Genomic DNA, 27,561 nt, shown 5'->3' with positions numbered 1-27,561 from the left:
CCACAAATAACGTAGAATAGCACAGGCCAGCCCCACATACTAACTCCTGATTTTGGGAGAGGGATTTATCCTCACCCTGACCCTCAGCATTACACCGGTGTTAACTCAAGTAATTAAGGTTGATGAGTATAAAAATACAGAAGCAAAACTGGCTCTTTGCTCTCTGGTATTAACATGAATGCTTAAGTCCACTTCCTACATTCAGATATTTAAACTTCTACCTTAAATACTTTCTCTGCCTATACAGACATATCCATCAATGAGAGAAACAGTAAAGAAAATGCCTTTCACTAAGACATCGCTACAAATTGTAAAATTACACAAATAAAAAATATATTAGTATTAAATACTGTCCAGTAAAAAGACCACACATATAGATATATATTAATTTGCAATTCCACACTAAGTAGTAACAAAGAAAACTTCTCTCACGAGGAATTTTGTCATTAATTCCAAACCGTACTCTAATAAACTTTACAACTACTTTGTTTTGTTTTGTTTTATAGTTGAAGAGAGTGTTTTCTCTTTACCCTCGGTTGCTGCAGTACCGGTACGAGACCATCTACTTATAAGTCTCTTCGGAGGGCAGTAAAGTCGATTTTAAAAACTATATTTAAAACTCAAAGACAGGCTGCTTCTATTTAAATGAAGAAAACAAGTATTAATTTTCAGTCACTTCCCTCTCTCTTTATTTTGAAGGGCAATTAGTAGAGCAGCCCTTCGCCCTCCTCCCTACTGCTGTCAAGCTGTTGAGAGCAGCCTGCAGCACTACAATGGCACTATTGTGAACACAGCCTGGGCTTCCTTCCCACAGAGAGTTAAATGGGCAGTTCCTGCTGCCCATGATTGGTGTCCAGCGAAACAATACTTAAGAGCCAGGTTTTATCAGTTCCACGCCAAAGAAGTGAAGCCAGGGAACCCAAGCCTTCATATCATGCTGAACCATATGCCAACCCTGCTGGCCCCAAAGGTTTATCACTAAGAATCAGGATCCATCGTGTCCCCTGTGAAATTTCACTTCACATACCTTCTGTGAAATGCATGGCTTTGCTGAAAACTGACCTTTTTCCACAATTGGCAAGAACAGATGGACGGTAACTATGGTTTGGCAAGCAGAAATTAAAAGATTTTCCAATAGCCTGCGTTCTACAATGTTTGGGAGGAGAAGCATTCAGGAGATGATAGATACATTTGTGACCCACAGATCTATTCAGGTGCAGTTAATCAGCAATTAAACTATTTTCTCAATGTCTAGAAAGTATATTGAGATTAATTTGATTGGCCAGGCTATGATTAGGACTCATGTCCTTCGGACTACCATATGGTAATTTTAATTGCTGTAATACTAACTTTTAATCCTTGCTTCATGTTAGTTTAGTCCATTTTTCTATTAAGTATGTGGCACATACAGAACAAACTACATACATAGAGCCTTTTTTGTTGTAATTTTGACCTGTTCAATCAGTGAATATTGTTACATGAAGTACATTCCCCTTCCAGCTAGGTATTTCCATATACTGACAGATATTATATATAACCCCTTTTTTCAGTAACTGAGATACAGACCTGGAGGAGAACAAAGACAACCAATGTGCTAGTTTCTATTAATCTCCTCTTTTTTTTGGGGGGGGGACACCTATCATCTTCTAATCCCTCTGTTGGCTCTGGAAAGCATGCCCCAACTGTCTTGATTACCATATGCAGAATGACGCAGAGTTTGCCAATCTCTTATTCAACTCACCCGAAAACATCACTCTATCTCACAGACGTTACTGTTTGTCAGTTTTGCTTGTTACAAATAATCTCCCGCTTTTCCCAGCAATTTAAATATCAGAATCAACCATGCACAATGGTATTTACTTATTCTTTATATATACATGGCTTTTAGTGTTTTAACATAGAAATCTTCCAAGTTGTTTGCAAGTCACTTATCTGTTATTAGGGGTGAATTTATGACTAGAAAAGGATTAAATCAATAAACAATGCTGTCTTTTGCAACATAAAAATAGGGCTTAAATAGTTTAAAAACATTTCTTTCTTTCAATCTTAGAAATATCAGGGAAAATGGTTTAATCTTCCCTGCTTTTATTCACAGACTTCTGAGAGCTATCAAAGAAATCTGTATGAATTTTAACACCTTAAGGGGGCAAGAGTCTTAACATATTAACAAAGGGCTTTTGTTACCCAAAATGTTTAATTAATTAATAAGGTTAAGTAGGTATTAACAAAAAAACCTGTCATTTTGTATTATGTACAACGCAATCAACTCTGCGTAAGATTGAACTACTTTATCTTTTTCATTCCAGCTTAAGGACTCCTAGCCTTCTCCCTGCAAATTTTTGTTTAAGAGAGGGATCTATACACATTTAAACCACATTTTGTAATGAAAGAGGGATTGCTCTACTGAATTCCAGCTTACAACATACAAAAAATCCCTACCTTAAAAAAATGCAGTAACAAAGAACTCCCCTCTCTCAAGCGATCTGTAGTGACTGATGCAAATTCAGCAGTTCTGGGAGGCTGATAAAGCACTTCACTGCTTTTCAGGGTAGCCCACTGACATCCTTTTATTCTAAACCAGAATGCCACCGGCATAAGCCTACCCATATTTTATACAGAAATCAGGAGAACCAATAAACCCCTTCAGACGGGTTAATTCAATTTGTGAAAAAATGTAGAAGTAAAAGAACCCAGAATATATTTTTCTTAACAGTACAAAAAGATTTGAGTCTCCCCTGTAAATGTCTACAACATCAACAGAGCACTCAGCTCTTCGTAAGTGCAGTTATTAGTAGAAAACTGTATTACTAGAGTCAATCAGTTTTGTCTCATTTGATAGTTTGCTGTTTTACCACTTTCAAGAGAGTCTCATGCATTTCATTAGGGAAAAGTAACTAATAAATAAAGCTGCACTACTAATTAAAAAAACAAGTTATAGATATCTTGTGATGACAACAACATTAATTACCCTTAAACCCATATGCTTACACTGTACCTTTTTAACAGGTGCTCCCAGCCTCCTAGTTCACACCTGCAGACAGCTTGTAAGAAGAGGCAGGGACAGAAGAGCTACCTGGGGTACAGAAGGCAGGTTCTGTGGGATTAGCAGCAGTGCAATTACTGAAGAAAATATCTTTACCTGAACATGTACAAATCCGGAACTGCTGCTAAAGAAAAGTATACACGTGTGTTTTGCTAAAAATCTGACAGACTATATACATGAAAATATATTACATAACAACACAGTTTTCAAGCTTCACGCTTCAGTTTACTCATATTAAAAATGTATGAAAACCAACTGCAATGATGTGTATGTCTAGGTGGAAATGCAGTAAAACCAGCAGCTTGGTACACACATCTGCAAGTATTTCTCAGAGTTATTTGAAGTGTCTACATGAAAAACACTAAGGCAAGAGTTTAAAAACCTGTCACAAATGGTGGTTCAATCAGTTGTCTCTAGTGGCTAAAATCAAGGGCATTTAAAGTGATGCTTTGGAATTATTCATTGCAAAACAATTCTATTCTTTCAACAGGTAACTAATGAATGATGGCTGAGTCGGGCTTGCACTACCTCTGAGGTCCAACTGTTACTCAGAACACTGCCTACTTTTGCTCCCTGGTGTTGCATTTTAACTCTAATTGCATGATCAAGCCAATAAATTGGACTCAGGGGACAAAAAAACACTACAGAAGTACCTGACAAAACCAGAGGTTGCAAGAAAATGCACTTCAAACAGAAGTGAGGCAAGACAAGACAAGTGAAGGAGAGGTATCAAGGCTTGAAAGACAGTCATTAATACTGACAGATGACTGTAATTCTGGCTGTCAAAGTGATCGATTTAAGCAGCACATGCCAATCAATACTCTCCTCATTTACTGAGCAGCATTAGATACATAGTTAGGTAAGATGTCCATAAGACAGGATTTCAAACCATACTTAACAAACATAAATAGCACAATTTATGCTTTGGAATCTTAGCTGGTTTTTCATTTGGCATTTTTTTTAATTGGGCAAACTTCAGTGCAATGTTATCCATACAAAAGTTACTTGATGATTCTATTACACTGCATTGCCACCATCTATACAATTCCTTTGCGTAAGAGATTTCAAGCTGTACCAATTTTCTGTATAACACATTAAACCACCAACCTAGGATATGAATGCAGTAGTTGCTTAAGGACTGCTCATTTTGCTTTTTTTTCATTAGCGGTTTGCCATTCTGAGTACTTTAGCCATCCATGGCTTAGAAGAAACCAAATCTTTCTGGTGTTTCCCTTAGAACTTTCCTTACAACAATCTCTTATTGTTCAAATATACTTGTGACATCAAAGGAATATGCATTAATTTGATGTATTAGTTCAGGGGGAAAATTCTATAAACATAATAAAAATAGCTATTACTGTCATTGCATACCTAGAAGTAGACACACACATACATGGACAAACGCACACATTCATGACTATTACATACAGAGATAAAACTTTCCTCTTACAGTTAGGTCTTCTTATAATGCACAGAGAAACTGTTACACGTGATTCCTTGAAACTGGAATACTATTATTATTATTATACCCTAGAAATGCCTTGGAAAGCTTCAGTTTTTCACGTTATATCATTGCATGGAGGCATTTAATTAAGCACATTTTTAATTATTAAAAGATCAAGTGAGTTGTCAGCAGAAATAGGATTCGGGAGAACAGCAAAACTGAAGAAGTCAAAGTACAGGAAAGACATATTCTCTACCTTATGATTCTGGCTTGAACTTGAAAAACAATTTCCGTTGCTAAACAGTAAAATAGATTTTAGAAATAACTCTATTTTCTTCTGGAAAAAACAGCGGGGGTCATATGATGAACTCATCCATGGCTCCTACTTGTGCTCATATCAGATAAAGCTACACCACTATGATTCAGGGATGGGAATAAATATTCACTGAAATCCTGAAATTTTCAATTATTTGTTGTAAAGAACATAGAGTAGTATCTAATAAGTGTATCAAGCATTATTTTTAATGTCTGTTTCTTCTCACCTGTGATGACAGAAAAATCAGTTAACAGGTATATTAAAATCTTACTAAATGTCCTGTACCAAAATTGTATTGCCAGAAATACAGCAAAGTTTGCTGAGAATCTTGGCGTATGGCACTTCAAAAGAATTCTAAACCAGAACATATTAGAAAAGCAATTATAAAGGCATGCATCATTCCTTTCACTATATCAAAATTAATTAGTGGCACTATGAAACAGGAATTCATGATACATGTTTAAGAAGAGAAAGCAGTCCTTATACCTTTTCCATTTGATACACAGTTATTGATACAGTACTGCTGTATTCATTTTTTTCTTAGAGATGCTCATACATCTATAAGACAGAAAACTTACTGGACTTAGAGGAAGGGAAACTGGCATTGCCAAAATTAGTGCTTTCCAGCTTTAACTTCTAAGTTTCTGTATTAGTGAGAAATCTCCAGAGTTTTCACAAATTCCAGTTTGAAAATGCAAAACAAACAGTCTTAATTAAATGACACAAATGTGTCCAGAGAATCTGAAGAATACTCTGCTCACTATTTGTCATTAACAATGAACACTTTCTTTTTAAAGATAAGCTTTCCAATATCTGCAGTTCTATCCTGAGGCATATGATGGTCAAGCAGGCACAACAAATGGTGACACTACCGGTTCCAATAACACCCTTTCTTGGGGCAGCTGAGTATCACATCAAGCAAGAAAGTGTCTTCTGAGCTGTGAGTTTTTCATACAGAGGAAACTTTCAACAAACCACTCCAACACATTATTTTATGCATAACGAAGTAACTGCCTTGTCAGATGCCATACAGGGTTAAAATCTTCTCTTTCTCTGGAAGACAACTGTCTAAAAAGGTTAGCTACAATACATCAAGTACCAACTGTTTAGGAATACAATGTCAAAAAAGATATGGGGAATGTAAATTTTCCCATTTTGATAACAAAGATTAATTTATCAAATAATTTAGATTAAGATTCATTCTATAATATTTTGTAGACTGAATAATTAAAACATTCTATATTATTATCTAAAATATTATAACATTAGTTATATTTTTGCTATTTAAATTAATCTGTTTCATACGATACAAAAAAAGAAATCTAATCGGTCAAAGAATTCTCAGCATTAGGTGAAAACTTCGTCGATTATGAAAAGGTGAAAATTATGCTATGATGATTATATACATAGAACACCTATATTCCAGATGTTCTAAAAATTAAACGAATTTCAGATTTAAAAGATGCTAAGTACTATTTCTTGCTGTGTGTCTAGCTACATATTAGGTAGCATCGTTCATGAGGGAAATACTGCATAAGACAGAAAGCATTAGGGTGCCTGAACTGTACTATTTGCACTAACTGCACTAGAAGTACAGATAATTTGGAATAATTGTTAACACTCCAAAATTTGTGTACAATGTGTAAAAAGTAACACAAGTTATTTCACATTTGGAATTCCACTCCCACAAGGTTTCTAGTCGTTCTGTTGTACCACATAAATAATTTTAACAAGTTGGATCACTGGAGGTGATTACTACGCTCAGTAAAGAACACTATCTTAGTGTACTTCTTTGCATCTGGCTAACATTTGTTGTTAATACAAGGAAGTTCAAGTAAAATTTTATATGAGGCCACTCATTCTATTGTTCAAAATATTTAGTATTGATCCATTTTCTACACATGGTAGCTTCTGAATTCAGATGTGACTAGGTGCTTGCTCTGAGATGCAAGCCATGAATAAAAGTATTCCGATCAGGAATTTCAATGCAATTTAGTAAATAAAGAGTATTTAACAATCCCTTAACTACTGGTCTCCTTATTCTACATCAGAGAAAAAATATTGTTCTCAACAATTACTACACCTGCAGTTATGAGTCTTAGAAGCTTTCCTAGCATACGTGCAGCTGGAGTGTATTCAGGAGATGAGCATGTACGTCTTACGACAACGACAAATACAATGTGAAGAAGAAACACATTAGCTATGAGATAGAGAAGGGGGTACTGTGGCTTCATGAATGAGACAACACAAGTATTTTGTGTGTGTCACCTGCTACTGTGTGCGTGTAAGCTGCCTGTTGGGAAGGGGGTACTGTTACAAGAAAGCCAGGCCAGCAAAAGCTAGTGAGGGACTGCAGAATCCTCAAAGGGGAAACTAAAGCAAGTTCCACAAATCAATGCAAAAACCCCACCCAAAATGGCAATATTCACACAGCTGCAGCAATGAAAATGTCAAGCATCAAGTTAAAGCAGGATATCTGCCATGCCCGACTGATATTTGATGATAAATTTAGTAAATTTTTAATCTTAAAATACTATAATATGGAAAAATAGCATTACTAGTATTCTGAGCAAGGAATAAAACCACAGAGCAGATGAAACCTTTAAAAATCATTAAAAAAATCCAATCTTCAAAATGTTTTGCTATCTAGGTTTGCTATCACAAGTATCAAAATAATGTCAGAAAGAGGAAGGTGATTGACAGAATATGTCAATCTCAGAAAACTACTTCAGACCATACAATACATGCTCAAAGTCGGGGCAGACTATAAAAGGAGATGAGCAGAATTTCCTGTATCCATGCAACCATTATTATACTATTCACACGTACTATCCATTGCCACATTGTGATTAACAGACGAGCGCAATAAGGAAAAGTTGCAATCAGGTTACATGAAGAGGACTGAATATCCTTGCTGATTACAAATGACAGCTGATTTTTTCAGTCGGGTCTGCACTTAGAAAATGCACTAACTCAGAGGATGGATAAGCCCTCCTTGGAAGCAGGAGGGCCAAACTCAATGCCACTTTCTTCACATCCCATATGCAAGCAAATCAACACAGTCCGACTTTTTAATTAAGAGTTTTACCATTATCCATCCTCACCACAAAGAACTGCAATGTGACATTGTAAATATTTCTCAGATATAGATAAGGACAGACCTACATATCATCATCAACTCTACACTAAGTCAAAAGGTGCCCAACAAGTATCACGGAGCACACTGAAATGAACCACACACCTGTAGGCACAGAGACATCCATACACTGACGCTGGCTTTGAAATTAAGAGAGCTAATATGGAAGTTTAGTGCTTGAAATTTATTCTGTTTGACAGAACTCTCAAGTATTCTTGTTCCCTCAAGATCCACATTCAACTGAATTTCTACTAACCATCATCAAAGTTCCTAATAAACTAACACTGATCCAGTATATTAGATACTCATAAGTAAGTAAACAAAAATTAATTTCAAACAGATCATTTCAGAATTCTCTTTCACTGACACCGTGATGGTCCTGGACATGTCAGAAGCCTTGATTATCAGCTTCACTTTTCCAGCTGGGTCTCTGCTTTTAGTGTACCTTCTGAAAAATATCTTTTCTGTTCCTTTTCTCCTCCCTCTTTGAACATACTGTTTTCACCACTCTAAGTCCTCTTTTTTTTTTGCTCCAGCAACACTCCAACACAAGGAAAGACCACCTTGATCAATGAGGCCTGTCTTCTGCAAGAGACATTAAGTCTGGTGGGGTCTCCAGAAAAGCTATTTAGCCACAGAGCATAAACTCCTGCCCCCACACCCTCCAGTCCACAACAGACTTAAAACCAGTAGTGAACTGCTACAGCCATAGCTAAAATATGCCAGAGGGAAAAAGCGGAAGACACTGAAGACAATCCTTGACGTCTTCAATTCCCCGCTATTGCGAGAACACAATTAGATTCAATTTTCAAATATTCCTAGTTAACAGACCATGTCCATGTTACAGGAAACACCCACCAGTCTTTGACATTCTTATATGAGGGAAATTCCTTCTTGACCTCAAATCTGGACACGGGTTGAACACCAAGGGTACGTCCATGAAGTTTTTAATCAAGAGTTTTTTAAACTACTGAGACGTAGGCCAAACTTTGAAGTTCAACATTTTTTCTGTTCTCCACTGACACAAATGAGTCCACCATAGCCTAATTCAAACCAGGGAAGTTTGTAGAATGTTTTCTAATTTTGCACCAAGCAAACAGCTTTTAAAGAACTGCACACACCCTCATTTTAATTTTTACAGTATTATACAAAGCACTGAATATAAGATACTCCAAGCTAGGTGGAAAAAGCATTCCACCAACTACTTAACAAAGCTGCCTGTGAACATCAGCGCCCAATCAACTGGTGCTTCATAAGCTTACCAAGTGATGATATGAAACCCACCAACCAATACTATCTAATATTAAATATACGTAATGCTTTCCAGTTATCATGCTAACCATATTAGGAGATGAATATCAACATTTTAATGGAGGCCACATTATGTCATAAATGCCATGCAGTGCTTTGATGTATATAGAAAGTACAGTTTGGAGAAATTAATTAAAAGTAAATGTGCAATACACAGCTCTCAGGAACTGGCCAATTTCTAGCCATTAAGCTGGCAAGCTACATCCAAGGGATTTATTACAACTTCCATATTCTGTAAAGAAATTTAAACATACAAGTTTGTGGGGCTTTTTTGTACTGAAAGTTTTCTATTGCAAAGTAAATTGTTTTCCAATTGCTCATCGCTATACATCAATATAATGCTATAAGCCATCACTTTTCATGGTATAATGATGATAATACATTTTAAATTCTTTGATTAAGCCACTTGAGTAATGACAAAAAGATCGGACCTTTCCAAACATAAAAATACAATGAATCAACATCTGTCATCTACAGAAATGGCACAAACTTCATTTAATGTGATGACATCAAGCACCATCCATCATTCATCTGTAAATCCACTTCATCATATCTAATCCAAAACTCAGTATTGACAGTCAGCCTTAGAAGAAACAGAGTATTTTAGCAACAATCTATCACATGACAAATACAAGTATCTACAGCTTGGGTAGAAAGTAAGCACAGAATTTCTTTTGGATCAAAATTTAAATTTACCTTTCAATTTATGAAATTAAAAAAATAGTATATTCTTGTTGATTTAACTAACAGGTATAAGACAGACCTCAGTCTTAAGATGGGGAGAAGTATAAGTGACTGACTTACCTTACGTTTTTTAACTTCTGGTTGGTAAATCTGTTCTTCCAAAAGCAGCCCTTTCAAAAAACTTTCAACTGAAAAAAAATTTCAGATCCACACCCCACCCCCCCGCGCCAAGATAATATTTTCTGACATCTTTTAGATGCTAATATAATTCTGACAACTTCGTATTCCGAGCTGAGTAACGAAATCTGTACGACAGAAATGTAACATATTTCTCATCTTGAAGGAAAACAGCATTCATATCCTTCTTGGAACTAGAAAACAAAACTAAGTCACATTATTACTGGAGAAATACTAAACACCTTTAAGGAAAGAAAGATTATTAACACCATGACATAGCTATTTTAAAAAGTCTACTCACAAAATGGTCATTAAAATAATTCTGTTTAACAAGAAGTGATTAAGTACATGTTATAAAATATTAGAAACAGGTGATTTTTCAGCACTAAACCTATTCTTCACTTAATTAAAAAAAGCTGGTCTTCATCCGAATTGTTTTCTATGGGTTTAAGTTTCTTAAAAGCACCATCACCATAAAAAATTGAAAATATTTTCCCTATGTTAATCTGACAAAGACGTAAGATGACAGAAAACATGAAGATCATATCTGTAGAACTGCAAGGGAATGTATATGCCTCAGAAACCATTTGAGTGAAAGGATACAAGTTTTGGTATAATGGGATTAATGATTTCAATGCACGGCTTGCATTTATAGCTGTTGCACGAACCATAATAGGAAGAATTTTTCCATTCACAATAGCACCATCAAAGAGTGGACCAAAAAATGGAACCTGAATAAAAAATTAAGAAATTCAACATAAAGAAAGATGTTAGCTATAACAATTAGCAATCAACATTAACAATAGAACACTCAAATATATCATTTTTTTCCTCCTCATCGTTAGATAATCAGACCAGTTATTGTGCTCCATGACAGACCTTTTTCTCTTGTGGAAATATACAGCTGTATAACAGCTTGATATCCTTGGTAACAGATAACATAGTATTTGAAGAAAATTAAGCAACCATTTGAATACTATGTCTCATCAAATCTTATTTCCAACATTTGCTGCCAAAATCCTAGGAACAGTCATGCATACGATGTTTATGAGGTTGAAAGGCTAGATGACAATATTGTAGGTGGTAGTAAGATAGCAGTAGTAGTAAGGAATAATTACTCAATTTAAAAAAAATAATATTTATTATAGTTTTAGATATAACATGTCCATAAGGACCAACTCAATGTGCAACTGTCATACAATTACTGGTGGACTGACCCTCACCTTCCATTTTCTTTTCTTCTTCTATCTGTTCTTTCTTTCTATGGTATCTATACAAATACATTGTAAGCCCTTTATGAGGGAAATCTATTGTGAAAGTTTGGCTTCTTTGGACCCTAAGTGTAAAGCCTTATTTGTGAGATCCATAGAAAACTGTGATGTCTAATATAGGTAGCACCCAAAAGGTTTACAGAACAGATGTATCTTATGTTTTGGCATTACATTTTTCTCTAATCAGTCACCATTTTCAATTTAAAAAAAAAGAAATTAAAACTTTATTACGCATCTTCATTTGCTGCACATGCGAATAAAGTTCTGAATCTGCTAGCATGTGAAGAGCAGCAATTTGTGCATCAGGTCAGCAAAGGGAGCAGAGTGTACAGTAAGTATTTTTCCTGCTAAGATGAAATCAATGCTGCAGAAGAATTTTAGATCTCTGTATTATTTTTACCATGAGTCATTTAATGTAGTTTTGAGAATACTGAAGTCTGATGGAAAGCACTTTTTTTCACATACAAGGACCTCATTGGACTAAACAATCCCTGCTCTCAGCAGTTTTCTTTTTCCTTCTCAGCCTGCATACCCCCAATGATACAACTCTTTTTCCTTAAAGTAGTAAGAGAAAAAATATACTTACTAATTAAAAACATAAGTAACCCAGTAATAACAAGACCATGTTACTATGGGTATCATTTCATGCTTATCATCATATAAAGAGAATCCTATTTCTGTCATACCTCATTTATTAATGTTAGTGCTTCTAGAAAGAATTTTAATATCTAAAGTATAGAAATTCACGGCAAGTGACATCACACACAGAAATTATGCAGTACAAACATTCATGACTACTTTTACTCAGTCAGTGTTTGTTACCCTAAACCACTGTTTTAAAAACAGGGCCAGCATAAACATTTGAGGAACAGTCATTAGAATCAGTGTGTCTTCATATGCCCAAGAGTTGAATGGTCTTGCTTTGACAAAATAATCTCCAAATTCTTGTGTGGGGTCAAGGAGAAAGTGAAAACTAGCTTTGAGAAGAAGAAAGGGGAATATGACATGGATGGAGAAAGCTGGAGCAGCCTATTATTCAACTCCCAGAGTCACGCATCAATTTTGATAAAAAAAGTTCACCAAGTTTATCTTAATATTTAAATGATTACACAAGATATTCTAGATTTGTTTCTGGTTTATGCTGTTAGCAGATATGCTTGACAGGATCAGGCCTTTGCAATTTCAAGTTACTGATTTTACTATGAATTGTACTCACCAAGCTCTTCCTCCTCCACCTCCTACCACCACTGCAATTGTCAATGTTAATGACATACCACCTTCTTGGATCAATCTATTATACCAAAAACTCAGTTCTCATTAAATATAGAAGGAAACACAAAAGAAAAAAAACTCCTTACCTCAGGCTTTTTCATGATCTGGATACTGAACATATGGTTTTTCATGGGATAGATAACTATAAGAACATCACCAAATTCTGTTGGAATTATTCCTCTTCTATAATCTCGAGTATGCTCTGACCAGACAATGTGTACTTCATCATTTCCTAAATGTCTTAGCTGGAAAAGCAGGGATAAAACCCCATCAGTTTAAATATATTCTATAGTCATACACCTATACTAAATGCTCATATTTCAAAAGGACAAACCTGCTAAAAAAAATAAAGAAAAATGAGTAAAATAACGAAATTACACTACAGTTCTTTTACAATTTCACTGACAGTATTAGTTCACAGTATTGGTTTGCGCTCTATCTTTTTATACATTGGTGCCAATGTCTATCCAAATTAACAGATAAGTCAATATGTTTTCTACTAGAAAGCTAAAATTTTGTTGATATTATCTCAGGAATGCAGAGTGATTGGATCTGATTTACTAAACTGCTTTCAAGATTGCCGTCACCAACAGGCAGCAAATTACTAAATTCTATAGGAACTTTTAAAGTATATGAATGAACATCTGTTTAAAAGCTACATATCTGAGCAGTCTTTAACCTCATCATTCTAGCCAAACTCCAAACTGGGTACTACAAACAAAAAGCTTTTAAAGTAGAATAGCTACTGCATTTTCTCCTAGAGCATTAAGACCCTAGAGCAACTAAACTTAATGCTCATTTCCCATGAAACCCATATACCTTTGTAAAAATAACTCAACGTGTCCCCACAACACCCAAAACGGCTCTTGATTTGGCTCAGAATGGCCAAATGGGTTCCTCAGAATCCATGCTGTATCCTCAGTTGTAATCATGTAACCAGATTAAGGAATATCTTGAACACTTTGGAATTATCTGCACTGAAGCTCCAAAATGCTCCTCCTGATAAACACTACCATCTGATAAACAAATGTTAACACCATGGAGAGGCTTTGCGTATACTGATCAAATACAATCAGATTATTAGATGTGAGTTTCCTTCCAGTAAGGACTATTTCTGATAATTCAAGCTGGAAACTCATTTTTATCTCTTTGTGCATCACCAGTTAATAGCTGACAATTGTCTTCACCCACAGTTTTCAGTTTGTTTGCACAGCTTTAGGTGGGTAGAATTTGTCAAACAATTGCCTTGATGTTATTCAAAGGCCAGCACTGTGAGCTGCTGTTAACAGGTAACATGCAGATACTAATCTGAGCACTTACAAAAAGTTATTGTATATAAAAAAGCAACAATTTTCTGTATTCATTTTCAGAACATAGTCACACTTTAAATAAAAGCAAAACATATACACAGTCAGCAGAGAAACTGCATTGCAAGTATTCACTTGTTTACATTACAAAACCTCCTGGAATGCTACCTTCATCTTATCTGAAGGCTTATACTGGTTGTCAGCAGCAGACACTAAAAAAAAAAAGGGGGGGGGGGGGGCAGGGAATAAAAAAGCCACCGCCTCTGCTCTTCTCTGCTAGCTTTAAATTGTATAAGACTGAAAAACAGGGTTGTATTTCTACATGAAAAAGATTTTCTTCAGTGTTGGACTGAGCAAAGGGCAGATGGCATCAATACCCTACATCTTGTCTGATGCTCAACAAGTCATTTGTTTTGCCTGGACCAGATCATACATACACCTAATCTCCAATGACTGCAGCTCCTTTGAAGTGAGCTGTTCTTGCCTCTTTTGTAGATGGCTGAATTATTTTGAACAACACTTAGTTAGGGATGTTCTTGTACCAACAGTAAACCCAGCCCAACAAAAGAATTAGTTATAAGAACATTCACTATGCTGAGTTTTATTTGACTAGATTAGAACAAAACCAGGCAGCAACGTGAATGACTGATGTGCAACACGCAAACACCAGCTGCAGAAACCTTGGATAACACTTAGCAGTGACAAACATTGTAAAAGACAACTAACCATGGAATTGTTCTGAGGGCCTAAACATCTCCTATCTTCCTAGGTGAAGTGACAGTCAAGCTATGTGTTGAAATATGACAATGACAGAAGGGCACGAGGCACTGATGGGACCGCACTTAGAAGCAAGTGAAAAGCTGAGGAAAGATGAGGCTGCCTAACCAAAGAGAAAGCACGAGGCAAATGAGTTTAGATATGAAATCTTATGGAACATGGAAAAAACTACACGATCCTAGATTGAGGGATGGCCATCTGGTGCACTGACTGAACTGAACTCATTAAACTGACTGCCAAAAAGAACAACTAGGACTGACACACCCATCACTGCACTGCACCATTCCTAATTCAGTAATACTGAACTATTTACTAGAAGAATTAGCCCTCCTTTACTTGCTATCTTTGGGCTCAAAGAAAACACACTCATACACTGCTAGAAACAAGGGATGGTGACAGTGTACATGCCAGATAAATGGCTTTAAAATGCAAAATGTATAGAGAGTTTAGACAGCGCAGCTTCTTGAAGGCATCACTGCCTCTGAATTTATCAAAGGTTGCCCCTGTGTACCCATTACTGATACCTGCAGCTAATCAGAAAGGACATCAGTTCTTGCAGTTCTGTGAAAGCTACCCAGACAGAGCATCACTAGTGATGCACACTTTCACATCAGACTGACACAGATTTTGGTGTGATGAAAGCGTATTTGTAGTTATTTCAGAAGGAGGACTACTGACAAGGAACACATTCTCAGATGCCCAGCATACTGAAGCTATTAGTGACTTTTCTCTCCAATTTCAAAGTTTGCTTCATAGCCCCACAGAGGTGCAAGGATACATTCCAGGGTAAAAGCACTAACTTCTTCAGAGGAAAAAGAAAACAAATCAGATTATTCAAATGAGTTCCAAGTCCTGTCAGGTGTGTTTCATCTCCTAATTACCACCACAAATAATCTGACAAAGATCCAATTTGAGTGAAGTGTAGAATGGCATCTCTGTGACATATAACGGATTGAAAGTCAAAACGAGATGGTGCAAATAGGTGGATGATGGTATAAACCGTGAATGGTGGTTTATAACTAGATGTAAAGTACTCAAGATCAAAACTATGATCAATGCCTTGTTTCCATTATAGAAGGTAGAAGACTGACAAAACTAACAGACAGGTAAGTAAGATTGTGCGTTGCTGATTTCATCTTTATGTTTGGAGAATTAAATTCTGGAAGAAGGCATTCTGTGCCTTTTTCAAGAGTAGATCAGGAGAAGTTCTGACACTAATATAGTGCTCCTTATTGCTTCTTTCAGATGTCCTCACCTTGGTCAGCAAGCAAAACTTATGAGAAAGCTTGTGTGGTTGGTAACTTGACTGACCAACAACACTTGATTCATGGAAGAGATCCGATACCTGAAATACGCCTGAAAACCTTTCCAAGGTCCGCTAGGTATTGCGTAAACTTTTTAGAAAAAAGAATTTCAGTTTTTCTTCTTCATTTTTTAGTTCCCTATTGAAGGACCTTAAAATTGAGCAGTGCTCCACGACAAAGCTCTCCTGCAAGCACAGCAAGCATTTTGAGAATACATCATTCACTGTAATTATTACACCACAGGAAAGCTGGAGCCTGATCTCTTTCAACTTTAATCTGTATTTTTTATGTCATTCTATTGCATTGGAAGCATCCCAGAATTCAGTGTCCTGGACACAAGTGGTACAAAGATACTGAGCTACAACCACCTCTGCTCATTGAAACCGAAAGGACAGACAGCGACATGGTTTTCCAAGGCGGCGGCATGGTCCCAATGTTACCTAACAGAATACCTTTGGTGCACACAGAATGTACAAGTACCAGGACTGAAACCTGTGTCAATGGTTACTCAAAACTCACCAACAGTTGTGTAAGCCACTACATCTTCACACTTCACACTCATTTCCTGACCCTGTCTTCCTAAATTTACAATTTTGTATGTCCATAAATCACAGTAAGCAAAACAAAGTGCAAATCCTTATTAGAGAGGCAAGGCAATAATATAAATAATAAAGCAATAACATAAATAATAAAAATCTCTAAAATAACGCTATACTTCAAGTAACTGGTAATACGCTATAGCTGAAACACCTGGAACTACAGGTTACACACCAATATTCTAAAATGCTAAATGCTAATCAATGTGCTCTAGAGAGTTTATTATCCAGGCATAAGGCAAGACAGAAAATGGAGATGGACAAATGCAAAGAAACTGTAAAAAGGCATTAAAGATTGGAAAAATGTCTTTTATAGCAGCATTCTTCAAGAATGAACACATCAAGGCCAGAGAAAGGAAGGTTCAGCAATCAAAACAACAGTTCAGGACATAGTGGACAAAATTTAACTGTGTGTATGGAAAGGCTATGTTGCTAGAAATATTACATGGAAAAAAGAACAGAGTCTTAAGCACAGACTGAATGTAAGAATCCAGAAAGCGGACCAAATTAAAGATGATTTCAGGCTATGGGCACAAGTGACAGGCACAATGGTCATGTTATCCATGGTGATCCAGAAAGGTGGCAATGAGAAAGAGATTAAGAGCCCTGTTTTAGCCATTTTGAAACTGAGCTGTCGGGAAGACAGCCCTGAGGAGATGTCAGAGACAAACAGATTTTTTTTAGGCTTGCTTTGAAACTCTACTCCATTAAACCAAATATATAAAAATGACTGACTGTTAGGTTACCTGAAATTTCAAATTTAACTCAAAATACTTTAAAATATTCTTACTCTATAGCCATCATCATGTGTCAGCTCTCCTAATACATTTATGTTAACTGAATACAAAAGAAACGTGAAATAAATATAACCAGGAGGGATGATCAAATCTAATTTTGATACATTAGTGTCATATGCTGTACATGTTACAATAGCAGCCAGACTTAATACTAAGCTGCAGGCTATACTGAAATTTCCAAATGGCAGATTGTTCTAAGTGATACCAAGTATAATTGAAGTAATAAACGACAGTAAAAGCAAAGCACACTGTCAGGAAGAATTTAAGTATTTACTTTTTAAAATTAAATGAGTTAGGTTTGGAAAGGCAAGACAAGTGAAATAATGCAGGGCTCAATTTACAGAAAATTCCTTTTATTTATCTGTTGCATTAACCCTTGAACTCTTGCCAAAATTACGGTAATTTCTGATACGCACTTACCTAAAGGAGAGAGAAAAAAGGCTATTATATTTTCTTATGATACGACAGCTAGCCCCAACTTTTTTCATCTTCAAAAATGAAAGTGTTCATTATAAAAAGAACAGAAGGAGCAGAAACATCTGAAGTAATGGCTTACTGCAGCTACTTCTGCCCACTGAATGTAAGCAGCACTGCTGGCTACAGCATATGTAACCTCTAGTTTGAATTTTTCACAAAACTTCATTTCAACAACTATGGTATGGTTTTGTTTTGTTTTTGAAAGCAAATGGGTACTTAATGGTTACTCCAAAAAATATTGTACTAATAATTTACATCTATAAGCCTTCAAGTTCCCAATACATGTTAATGTCACAAGAAAAAAAACTAGCTATAAATATGGGGAGCTATAAATCTTTTGTGTGGTAAGGACCTTGACACACATAACCTAGAATCATGTAATACACCCAAAGCCCAGATGAATTAGTATTCCAATCATTGACAACATTACTACTTTTTATTTACATATCATATATAATATTACCACCTACAATGCCTTCACTCCTTTATCAGGCTAAGAAAGGAGGAGCTAGACAGGTGATAAGCTGTAGAGGCACATACGTGAGCTTCCTCACTCTGAAATGAAAGTCTTCACAGTTCCATTTAATCCTGGTATTTTCTTTGCAAGTTTGCTTTTGTAAGGGTAGTGTAAATACTTTTTACTCTAACCTTTAATTCTAAGAAAAACAAAATGGATTGCTTTATCAGCATTAAATCTTTAATTTACTATTTGCAAATAAAATACCTATTTTATATATGCATTTCAATGTTAAGTCCCTTTACACATTCAGAAGATTTTCATCTCTTCTCCCTGAATTCATATCTTTTCTTGCTCTTGTTCATGTCTTCAGAAACAAATGCTTCGTAGGTATCCAAGACGCTTAAAAGTTTTATTTGCTACTCTGTAAGACTGATGGAAAATAAGTTTAAAATTGGCTTAGCCTCTGAAACAGCAGAATCTTGATTTTGCAGTGGCTGGAATAGCAGGAAGAAGTTTTGTTTTAATTTAATTTAATTTCCATTTATAAGATGAACCTATGATGCACCTCTAGGCACATTTACAATATAAAAACCAGCAGCAGTTCTAAGCCAACTACTGCAAGTTTTCTTGTTTTCTCCCATTGAATGAAATAGACAAAGAAAGCGCATGACAGACCTGTACAGAAGCTCAAAACTGAAGTTTCTCTGGACGTCATGAACAGTACATTTACTCAGAACAATTACAATTGTTAGCACACACATGACTCTCAAATGATTTTGAGGTCCCCTATAGCATGTGTGAGCTGGACAGCATCTCACAGAACACATTCCTTTTGCTGATGTGTTCAGCCTAAGCAGCATGAGTAGCTGCAGAACTAGTAAAAGAATTAAGCCTGTTTTCCTACTCATGTCTCCTGATACCACTTGCTTGTTTGTCCCAAGATGCAAACTTCAGTTGATGCTTTTCTCGAGTTTGGGAAGACTTTCACAGCATCTCTCTCTGGCGCTGCTTCCTTGACGTCCAATCACAGAATCACAGAATGGTGGCGGCTGGAAGGGACCTCTGAGGATCATCTGGTCCAAACCCCCTGCCAAGGTTGGATCACCTAGGGCAGGTTGCACAAGGAACACATCCAGTGGGGTTTTGAAGGTCTCCAGAGAAGGAGACTCCACAACCTCTCTGGGCAGCCTGCTCCAGTGCTCCATCACCCTCACAGTAAAGAAGTTTTTCCTCATGTTGAGGTGGAACTTCCTGTGCTGCAGTTTGTGCCCATTGCCCCTTGTCCTATCACTGGGCACTACTGAAAAGAGACTGGCTCCATCCTCCTGACAGCCACCCTTCAGAGATCTGTAGACATTGATAAGGTCCCCTCCCAGCCTTCTCTCCTCCAGGCTAAACAGCCCCAGGTCTCTTAGCCTTTCCTCATATGAGAGATGTTCCAGTCCCTTAACCATCCTTGTAGTCCTCTGTTGGACTCTCTCCAAAAGTTCCCTGTCTCTTTTGAACTGGGGAGCCCAGAACTGGACACAATACTCCAGATGAGGCCTCACCAGCACAGAGTAGAGGGGGAGGATAACCTCTCCTGACCTGCTGGTCACACTCTTCTTAATGCAACCCAGGATGCCATTGGCCCTCTTGGCCACCAGGGCACATTGCTGTCCCAGGGATAACTTACTGTCTACCAGGACTCCAAGGTCCTTGTCCACGGAGCTGCTTTACGGCAGGTCAACCCCTAACCTGTACTGGTACATGGGGTTGTTCCTCCCCAGGTGCAGAACTCTACACTTGTCCTTGTTAAATTTCATGAGGTTCCCCTCTGCCCAACAATCCAGTCTGTCCAGATCCCGCTGAACGGCAGCGCAGCCTCCTGGTGTATCAGCCACTCGATCAATGCTTCTTCCTGTGCAGTCTTTACCTGCTGAGTAGGAGCACTAAGTCTTTCTCACTCTATCTTCCTTACTTAGCCTATGTTCATTAAACATACAGGAAATTAACACTTTTGAATCATGTCTCCTCTATTAAATTCAATTGAAATGGACCGAAAGGTGTTAGGGAAGGGAAGAGAGACAAAGGCAGGCTCATAAGCCTCCATTCATCAGGAAACTGGGCTTAAAAAGAAGAACAAAAACGACATACTGAGGAAGAACAGGACAGAAAGCCACACAGAAATAAAGTAGCTTGACTAAACACCACCATCAGTAGCTGATATACAAATATAATCCCACTCCTTTGATACACTCTACATAACCATACAGACCTCAAATATTCCGGATTACTGAGGAGTGAGATTGTGGGTAAAGGAGGAGCTGAAATAGGCCTGGGGCAAGCTGGAGTTGTTAAAAACTCCAGCTGGCAGCATTTTCACAGGCTAAATCACAGGAGGCCTGGACCAGCACTGAACCTTGCCTGGCAGGAAAAGCTAGATGTAGAGTCAGGGTGCTCCTGGAAACAGACTTGAGATCTTGCCCGTGTGTTCTGCTGAAGTCCACAGCATTTGCAAATTATTTGTTATTAATTGATTTTCACTGTGACCCATCTGCCCCCTTGTCAACTTTTTAATGCTCTAATTCAAACGGATTATAAACAAACATCGTACGGATAATTACAAGCTGTGTTTTATAAAACCAAGTTTCTGTTTAAAAATACAGAAGCCAGTGAACTTAGAAAAAACATATATATATACACTGTTCTATACTAGATGTTGCTATTAAACCACTTTCATAAATCATTTAACCTAAGTAGACTTCAGAAAATAAAGAACAGAAAGGACCCAGCACCATAAGCATACAAGAAAAAACATTTTTAATTAAAAAAAATCCACCAAACCAACCAAACTAAAATGCAACAGTGAGAAGTTAGAACTCATAGTCAGTCTATAACAATAACAATAGCAATAATATTTTTTTCTTCAAGTTGAACACAAAGAACAAAAAAGTCATTAATAATTGAGGCTTGCCAGAGGCTTGGCTATTTCTCTCTTTACTAACTGTCTACTGTCTAATTTAATTACAAGTATTAAACTCCATGCTGAGGTCAACCAGCTTCACTTCCTCCAATATTACACTTCAACCAGTGCTCATTAACGTGTCTACTGAATGGATTAGCACATCTGAAGATGTATGTACGCAGGACGGGGGACAGCCTAATGATAGCCAATTGTTCATTTATAATAGGACACATGTTTGAGACTGTAACTTATTATCACTAATGTGGAATTTATTAAATTCTAAAGAAAAAATACCAATAGAGAAAACCATTTTTTCTTAATGTGGCTATGAGAGATCATACCACTGTTGAGTACCTGCTCCAACACAAAACACCTTATATACAATAAACATTGTCAAATTCTTCGTATTTTTCACTTTTTTTAAAAAGGGAAAGTTATATTAATAGACAGCAAGTGACTCTTATGTGAATAAAAAAATTATCTTAGAAAGTACTCACCACATAGTTATTACTTGGCATTTAAAGTCTCAAAGTACTAACACATCATTCAGACATAATGCTTTTTCTTCTACACAAACCATTACCTCCCCTCATTTTTCACCACTACATATATGATCCTGCCAACATTTGCAGTGATGGCAAAAATCACCAGTATGGCAAAATTAGAAATTGGTAGAAACTAATTTATATGGCTTAACCTACTTCAGTAAAATACCAACTATCAGCAGGTAAAGACGTTATGGTATTTTATGTTTTTTTTAGAAAAAGTTAATGGATTTTCTTTGACTCTAATTCCTCTGGGTTTATTACCAAAAGAAAATTTGTTATTCAGAAACACCTACCTTTTTTGTTAAAGAGTCATCTGAATCAGATGGCATTCTTGTTGACACATGGAACATTACTTCTACTGTCGAGGTAGCAAAATATGGAGTGGTCAGTCCAGTGCTTTTGTTTTTTTGCAGTCCTCCCATAAAGCCACAATGGTTTGTGAGATTTACCTAGAAATAAGGCCCAGGAAGCATTAGAAGAAAAAAAAAAAATTATCAGGTGATAAATATATTCTTTACACTTTGAAACGTACTTTCAACTGAATTTTTAACATAGTTCACAAATAGTACAGTTACGCTTTTCTAAAAGAGCTCAGACTTGCTGACTAGACTGGAAATCAACTGCAGTGCAGTGGCATTCTATATTCCATGGTCACCACAGATGCTGCTGGGAAGATGAGATTAGAGAAGAGGAAAGGTTGTGTAAATGAGTATTTACTGCGTTATTCAGTTGACTGTAGTCACTTAACATGCGCTTTTTGAATTTTTAAAAATTCTGTGATACTACATCAGCCTTGACCTGAGCTCTGAAGAAACCCTGTGCGAGAGCCAGACAATTTTAAATTGTCTTGTTACCTTCCACATATATTTTCTTGAGAAATTTTCATTCTGTGAATATGAAAAAAAAAATCACAGGAAACTAACTGATAATTCATAAGTAAGCTTGTAAGTCTTAGTTCTATGAGAAATAGTTTGGCGGTGAAATAAATAAGCATGCTTAATGTGCTATTTCACTTTTACAACAGTGCCTAAAGAAAGCTTTGTCTCAGATGTGAATACATTTAATCTCTGACCACATGGGATATATTTGCTTTTCTGTTAATAACGGATCCAGAATTTAACGTTAAGAGGTTAAACTATTAGATGTCTCATCATGGAATATCAATCCAAATTAGCAACTCTTTAATCAAGCTAATAAAGGCTAAGAGAATTAACCCACTGAAGAAGGATATTTGAAGACACTAACGTGATTTTTTTTTTTTTTTCTCCTGAAGAATCAGGAATGGGGGAAATAAACATCTATGTTCGTGACAGTCAGCAGACTTCTAGCAGTTTTCCTCTGTTCCTGTGGAAAAGTCAGAGCCACTAGCCACACAGCTAATCTAGTAGTGCTCTTATATACCTGAGGAGTAAGAAAAAGAACAAATATGATGGACACTCCTGATGAACACAAGCCACAAGAGGAACAGAAAACCTGCAGATTCTTATGCTGCCAGCCAGGAGCAGGAGTGATTCCTGTACTTCTGTACAACAGTGCCAAGTTGAACTTTACAATGGAAGTTAATCCTATGTGGTCAGAAAGAAAGGATGTGAAAAAGGAAACCCTCCTAACAGTATCTAACTAGTGACTAAAGAGTTGCAGGTCAATATAGATGATGGGGTACATCACAGTGTTTCTGACTGCTGGAGGAGACATGGAGCGGAGTGTGTGAACAGATACATGCCTGCAGTGGAAGGCAGGAAGAAAGGAGTATGAGGGAAGCTCATGTTTGTATGTTTTGGATTTCCAGATTTGAGTAAATCTCATTTCAATGGACTTAACACTTTACAGGCCTACAGGGAAAGCAAGATGCCTCCTAATCAGTCCATGAAGGCCAAGTACAGGACTGCACGTTAAAAATCATCTCTGCCTGCCCAAACTTTCTTAAATTGGAAGATCTTAAAATTAAATAGCTAGTATTGCTAATGAAATTAAAACCAGAATTCTCCTCTACATCCTACCTGCAAAAGAGTGTATTTCAGTACTTGTAAGCAATGCTAAAGACCTGTAATATCTAAGGGATCTGTAATTTTATCTGTAAACAAACTCAGGATAAAAACATTTTAATAAATACCTCCCAGCCAAGACCAGCTACAAAATCCTCATAGGCTTGACTTCCCCCAGTATTAGTAAGAATGGAGTGTTTATCTTCTTGTCCCTCAGCAACATAAAACACTGCAATCTTGTGTGTTTCTCGGCTGTAAAACAGAGGATGCTCACTGCATGACAGTGCATTTACTAATACAAAACCAAAATATGCAAACAGTACACACAGAACACAGCTTTTAAAACATCAAAAAAGACAGTGGTGGAAGTAAAGCACAACTATATGGCTTCTTTTTGAATACCTTCTATATTTCCATATTCCCATTCTGTCTTTTCTAGTCTGGTCTTCTCTAGAGACTAAAGTGTTGCTATACATGAACAGCATTTACCCCTTTCATCACTTCTAAGATGTAAGATGGTAGTTCTGGCAGCACCAGTTGCTAATGGAACAGCTGGGCTTCTAACATGAGCAAAACCTGTAACACAGGCATTATCGACACTGCACTGCCCATTAACGACAGTGCCTCATAAATGCCATGGCAAATGCAGCTTATGCAACTGAAAGTAGAATCTTTAAGTACTATAGCAATGTCTTCTGTTCACAGTTTGCTGTTAGACACTGGAGCAACTGAAGATGGTTTCTCTCACTTCTAAAGCCTCCACTGGATTTTATTTCAACTTCTACAAAAACAATTCAAAGTTTTTAATTCTGTGCTACAACTCGAACTAGAATTCCAGGTCTTTAAATACTAACAGCACTGGAAAACAGCTAAACAATTAGCCGAAGCTTAAAATGTGGACACTTTGATATATCAAAGTTTTAAAACTATTCCATGCTATGCATGCAAATGTTCATAATTTTAAATTATTTTGAAGTTGGTTCTATCTCATGATAGTCTACTTGTAGAGTTTCACTTTACAAATGACACCAATGTAACTTCAATATAACACCAGTAACTACAACACAGTGCAAAATACATGAATAATTTACAAAACTATTTTAAAAATTAGTTCAAGTCTCACATCTATGCAATTAGAGCCATTTAAGTAAAAGCACACTTAAAAAAAGATGTAGGTGGCCATTAAAAGTATTTACCATTGTCTTGAGTCCAAATTTCTGAGTTCTCGAAGTAACTTCTCATTTTTCTTCAGGAGATGAAAGCTCCTTCTAAATAGAGAAATTTGTAACTCTCATCACCTGTTTACTGGTGGATACAAAACAGTACAAGAATGGTACAAGAACATTTCCAGGTCCATTCAAGAACAGGCAACAAATGTTTTTGCCTTTAAAATAGTCCTTTCTTATATAAAATATTAAGATATCTTTTCAATAATATAGGAACAATATTTTTACTCCAGGAAGTCTTCTATATCTGTTATAGCCCTGGGTATAACCTTTGTTTCTTTCCACTTTCTTCCATCAACCTATTGCATCCAACTGCAGTCAATCTCTTCTCTACAGAAGAACAGACAGGACTCCTTTTGATGCATATATAAGCTGCACACTTTACTAGGCCATAATATATATATATATATATATACTTAGTGACAAAAGATACTCCCATAATCTACTGTCCTAGGGAGTTTGTGCATTAAACACAGAGCTTTTGCTATTCTGAATTGCAGAAGAGGGGAGAACATAGCTCACTAGTCACCCTGCCAGCTGTAACAATTTAAAATAAAAACAAAACAATATGTTAGAGCAAGAAAGGAACTTTTAATTTCTTTTAAACTACGCTTAAGATGTTTCCCACAAAACACAGTGGAATGAGTTTAAGAGCAGTACTCTTCAAAACCAGACTGCCTTGAGGAATTAAAGACCCAAATAAGAAGGGTTATAACACCAAAATTGTGTCCGATTCCAGTGATACCTCAGTGACACAGATTATTTTTGTTTTACAGAATATCCACTTCCCTTCATAGTAAGAAAATATTTCAATACCTCTAATACGGAATTTGACAGGTACGGCAAAAGAAGATTTCAGAAAGACCCTTAAATTCTAGGATGCTAATACTTGTACATATCCACATGTATATGCAGACATACACCTAACTACACTCCCACAAAAATAATGACATAAACAGAGACATTACTTTTGCAACTGAACATGGCTTGTCTCCTGTTGTTCTAAACAATACCCAAACATTGCCAACGTTGAAATAAATAATAGGGGATACATCTTTCTCAATAGCTAACACAGATGCAATGCTTTGAGGCTGCATGCAAGCATGCTCTTAGCAGGCAAAGCAGCAGGACACTGTCCAGAAACACAATAGCTGAGAATATGACACTTTTCTATTCTGTCATAGAAAGGTAATGATTTTTGCAGGAACATACATGGGAGGCAAAGAAAGCAAAAAAGATGCCTTCTTTACCCATGGCAGTACCCCTTAGTACAGTTGGCGAAAGGGTTATTAGAAAAAATATCACTCCTTCAATTTGCCTTCCAACACTGTTCTAAGGAAAGAACATAAATAGCAATAAAGGCAACAGGTTCCTCCCTCCTGTCTCTCTAAATGACACGTTGAAATGCAGAAGAAAACTGCTATTTTCTCCTTAGTTGCACATCCCCTTTCCTCTTTTGTTGGCTGGCTTGGAGTATTTTTTCCTTAACCCACTCTATGATCAACTGCTATTACACAGTAAGAATAGCACAATTCCTTAAAAGAAAGTTCTTAAATTGTTAGTCTTTTCTTTTTACCTTTTATCCCAAGAATTCATTCCCAGTATACTGAGAAGTAATCTGCAGTAGTAAAATGCTGACTGGGGCTTTTGTGAGGTTGGTTCATCCTGCTCCATAGCCCTCATATTTAAATCATTGAAATGCTTTTCAACAAACTCCCTTTCTTCTGTGTGCTGTTTCAGAATTGCATTGATGACATCATTCTCCTGTTTCTCTGAGATGCAGACTGGCTGAGGAGCAGGAATGTTGAGTGAGACACCAGTTCTCTGTAAGCATTCAGGGCTTGTAACACCTAAATACTGCAGGAGTTCATCAAGGGCATCTTCTTCATCCCTAATAGTATCCCATGTCGGTACAGTGTCTCTAAATTTCCTTTTTACTTGGAGTGTAATTCCATCCCTTGCAGATACATCTTCCACATGCTCAAAAGATGAAAGAGCATCTTCTGTTTTATCTTGTTGAGATAATGAAAGCGCAAAAGATGTTTGTTGTGAAGATCCACATAAAGATGATGGTCCATACAAAATGGCTGAATCCCATGAGTATTTGCCAGATAGATCACGCACTATAATTCTAACATTTGAATTAGCAGATGCAAGTCCAGCCGACAGTCCTCCCCCAGGCATGTCATCTTCTGCTTGGATTTGTATGCAAGACACCAGGGAAGTATTGTTTAACACAAAGAATTGAAGGTTTGGGTTCTCAAAAAGTTCAGGAGAAAGTTCAGGACTTTCACTGTATGGATTGTCGTTGTTTTCACACACTTGACTGGTTAGCATAGCAGGACCTCCGCTCATAGGATAGTGGCCTAAGTGGTTGACTAAATGTGTTATCACAGTACGAGCAGCAACAGAAATTAATCCTTGTTGCATGTGAGTTTTCACTGCAAGAGAAAGACGACAGGTTTTCAAAGTAGAGTTCAGAA

General features: G+C 36.7%; 1 protein-coding gene across 4 annotated transcripts in view; it reads right to left on the bottom strand.

Annotated features, from left to right (window-relative positions):
• The window catches only part of RALGAPA1 (Ral GTPase activating protein catalytic subunit alpha 1), a gene marked incomplete at its 5' end in the record, with an annotated part of 134,358 nt that overhangs the window by 21,279 nt on the left and 85,518 nt on the right, over nt 1–27,561 (bottom strand). For all 4 annotated transcript variants that reach the window (XM_081999992.1, XM_081999993.1, XM_081999994.1 and 1 more), the window contains 6 exons: nt 10,715–10,842; nt 12,741–12,899; nt 22,161–22,316; nt 23,981–24,104; nt 25,049–25,120; nt 26,655–27,519. In XM_081999992.1, coding sequence (XP_081856118.1) covers nt 10,715–10,842; nt 12,741–12,899; nt 22,161–22,316; nt 23,981–24,104; nt 25,049–25,120; nt 26,655–27,519 — 1,504 coding nt within the window. The remainder of the gene's footprint in view (nt 1–10,714; nt 10,843–12,740; nt 12,900–22,160; nt 22,317–23,980; nt 24,105–25,048; nt 25,121–26,654; nt 27,520–27,561) is intronic.

The sequence above is a fragment of the Phaethon aethereus genome (genome assembly GCF_964289735.1).
Source record: "Phaethon aethereus genome assembly, chromosome: 5".
Classification (NCBI taxonomy): Eukaryota; Metazoa; Chordata; class Aves; order Phaethontiformes; family Phaethontidae; genus Phaethon; species Phaethon aethereus.
Note: the sequence above shows the minus strand (reverse complement) of the source record. Positions and strands in the feature narration are given on the sequence as shown.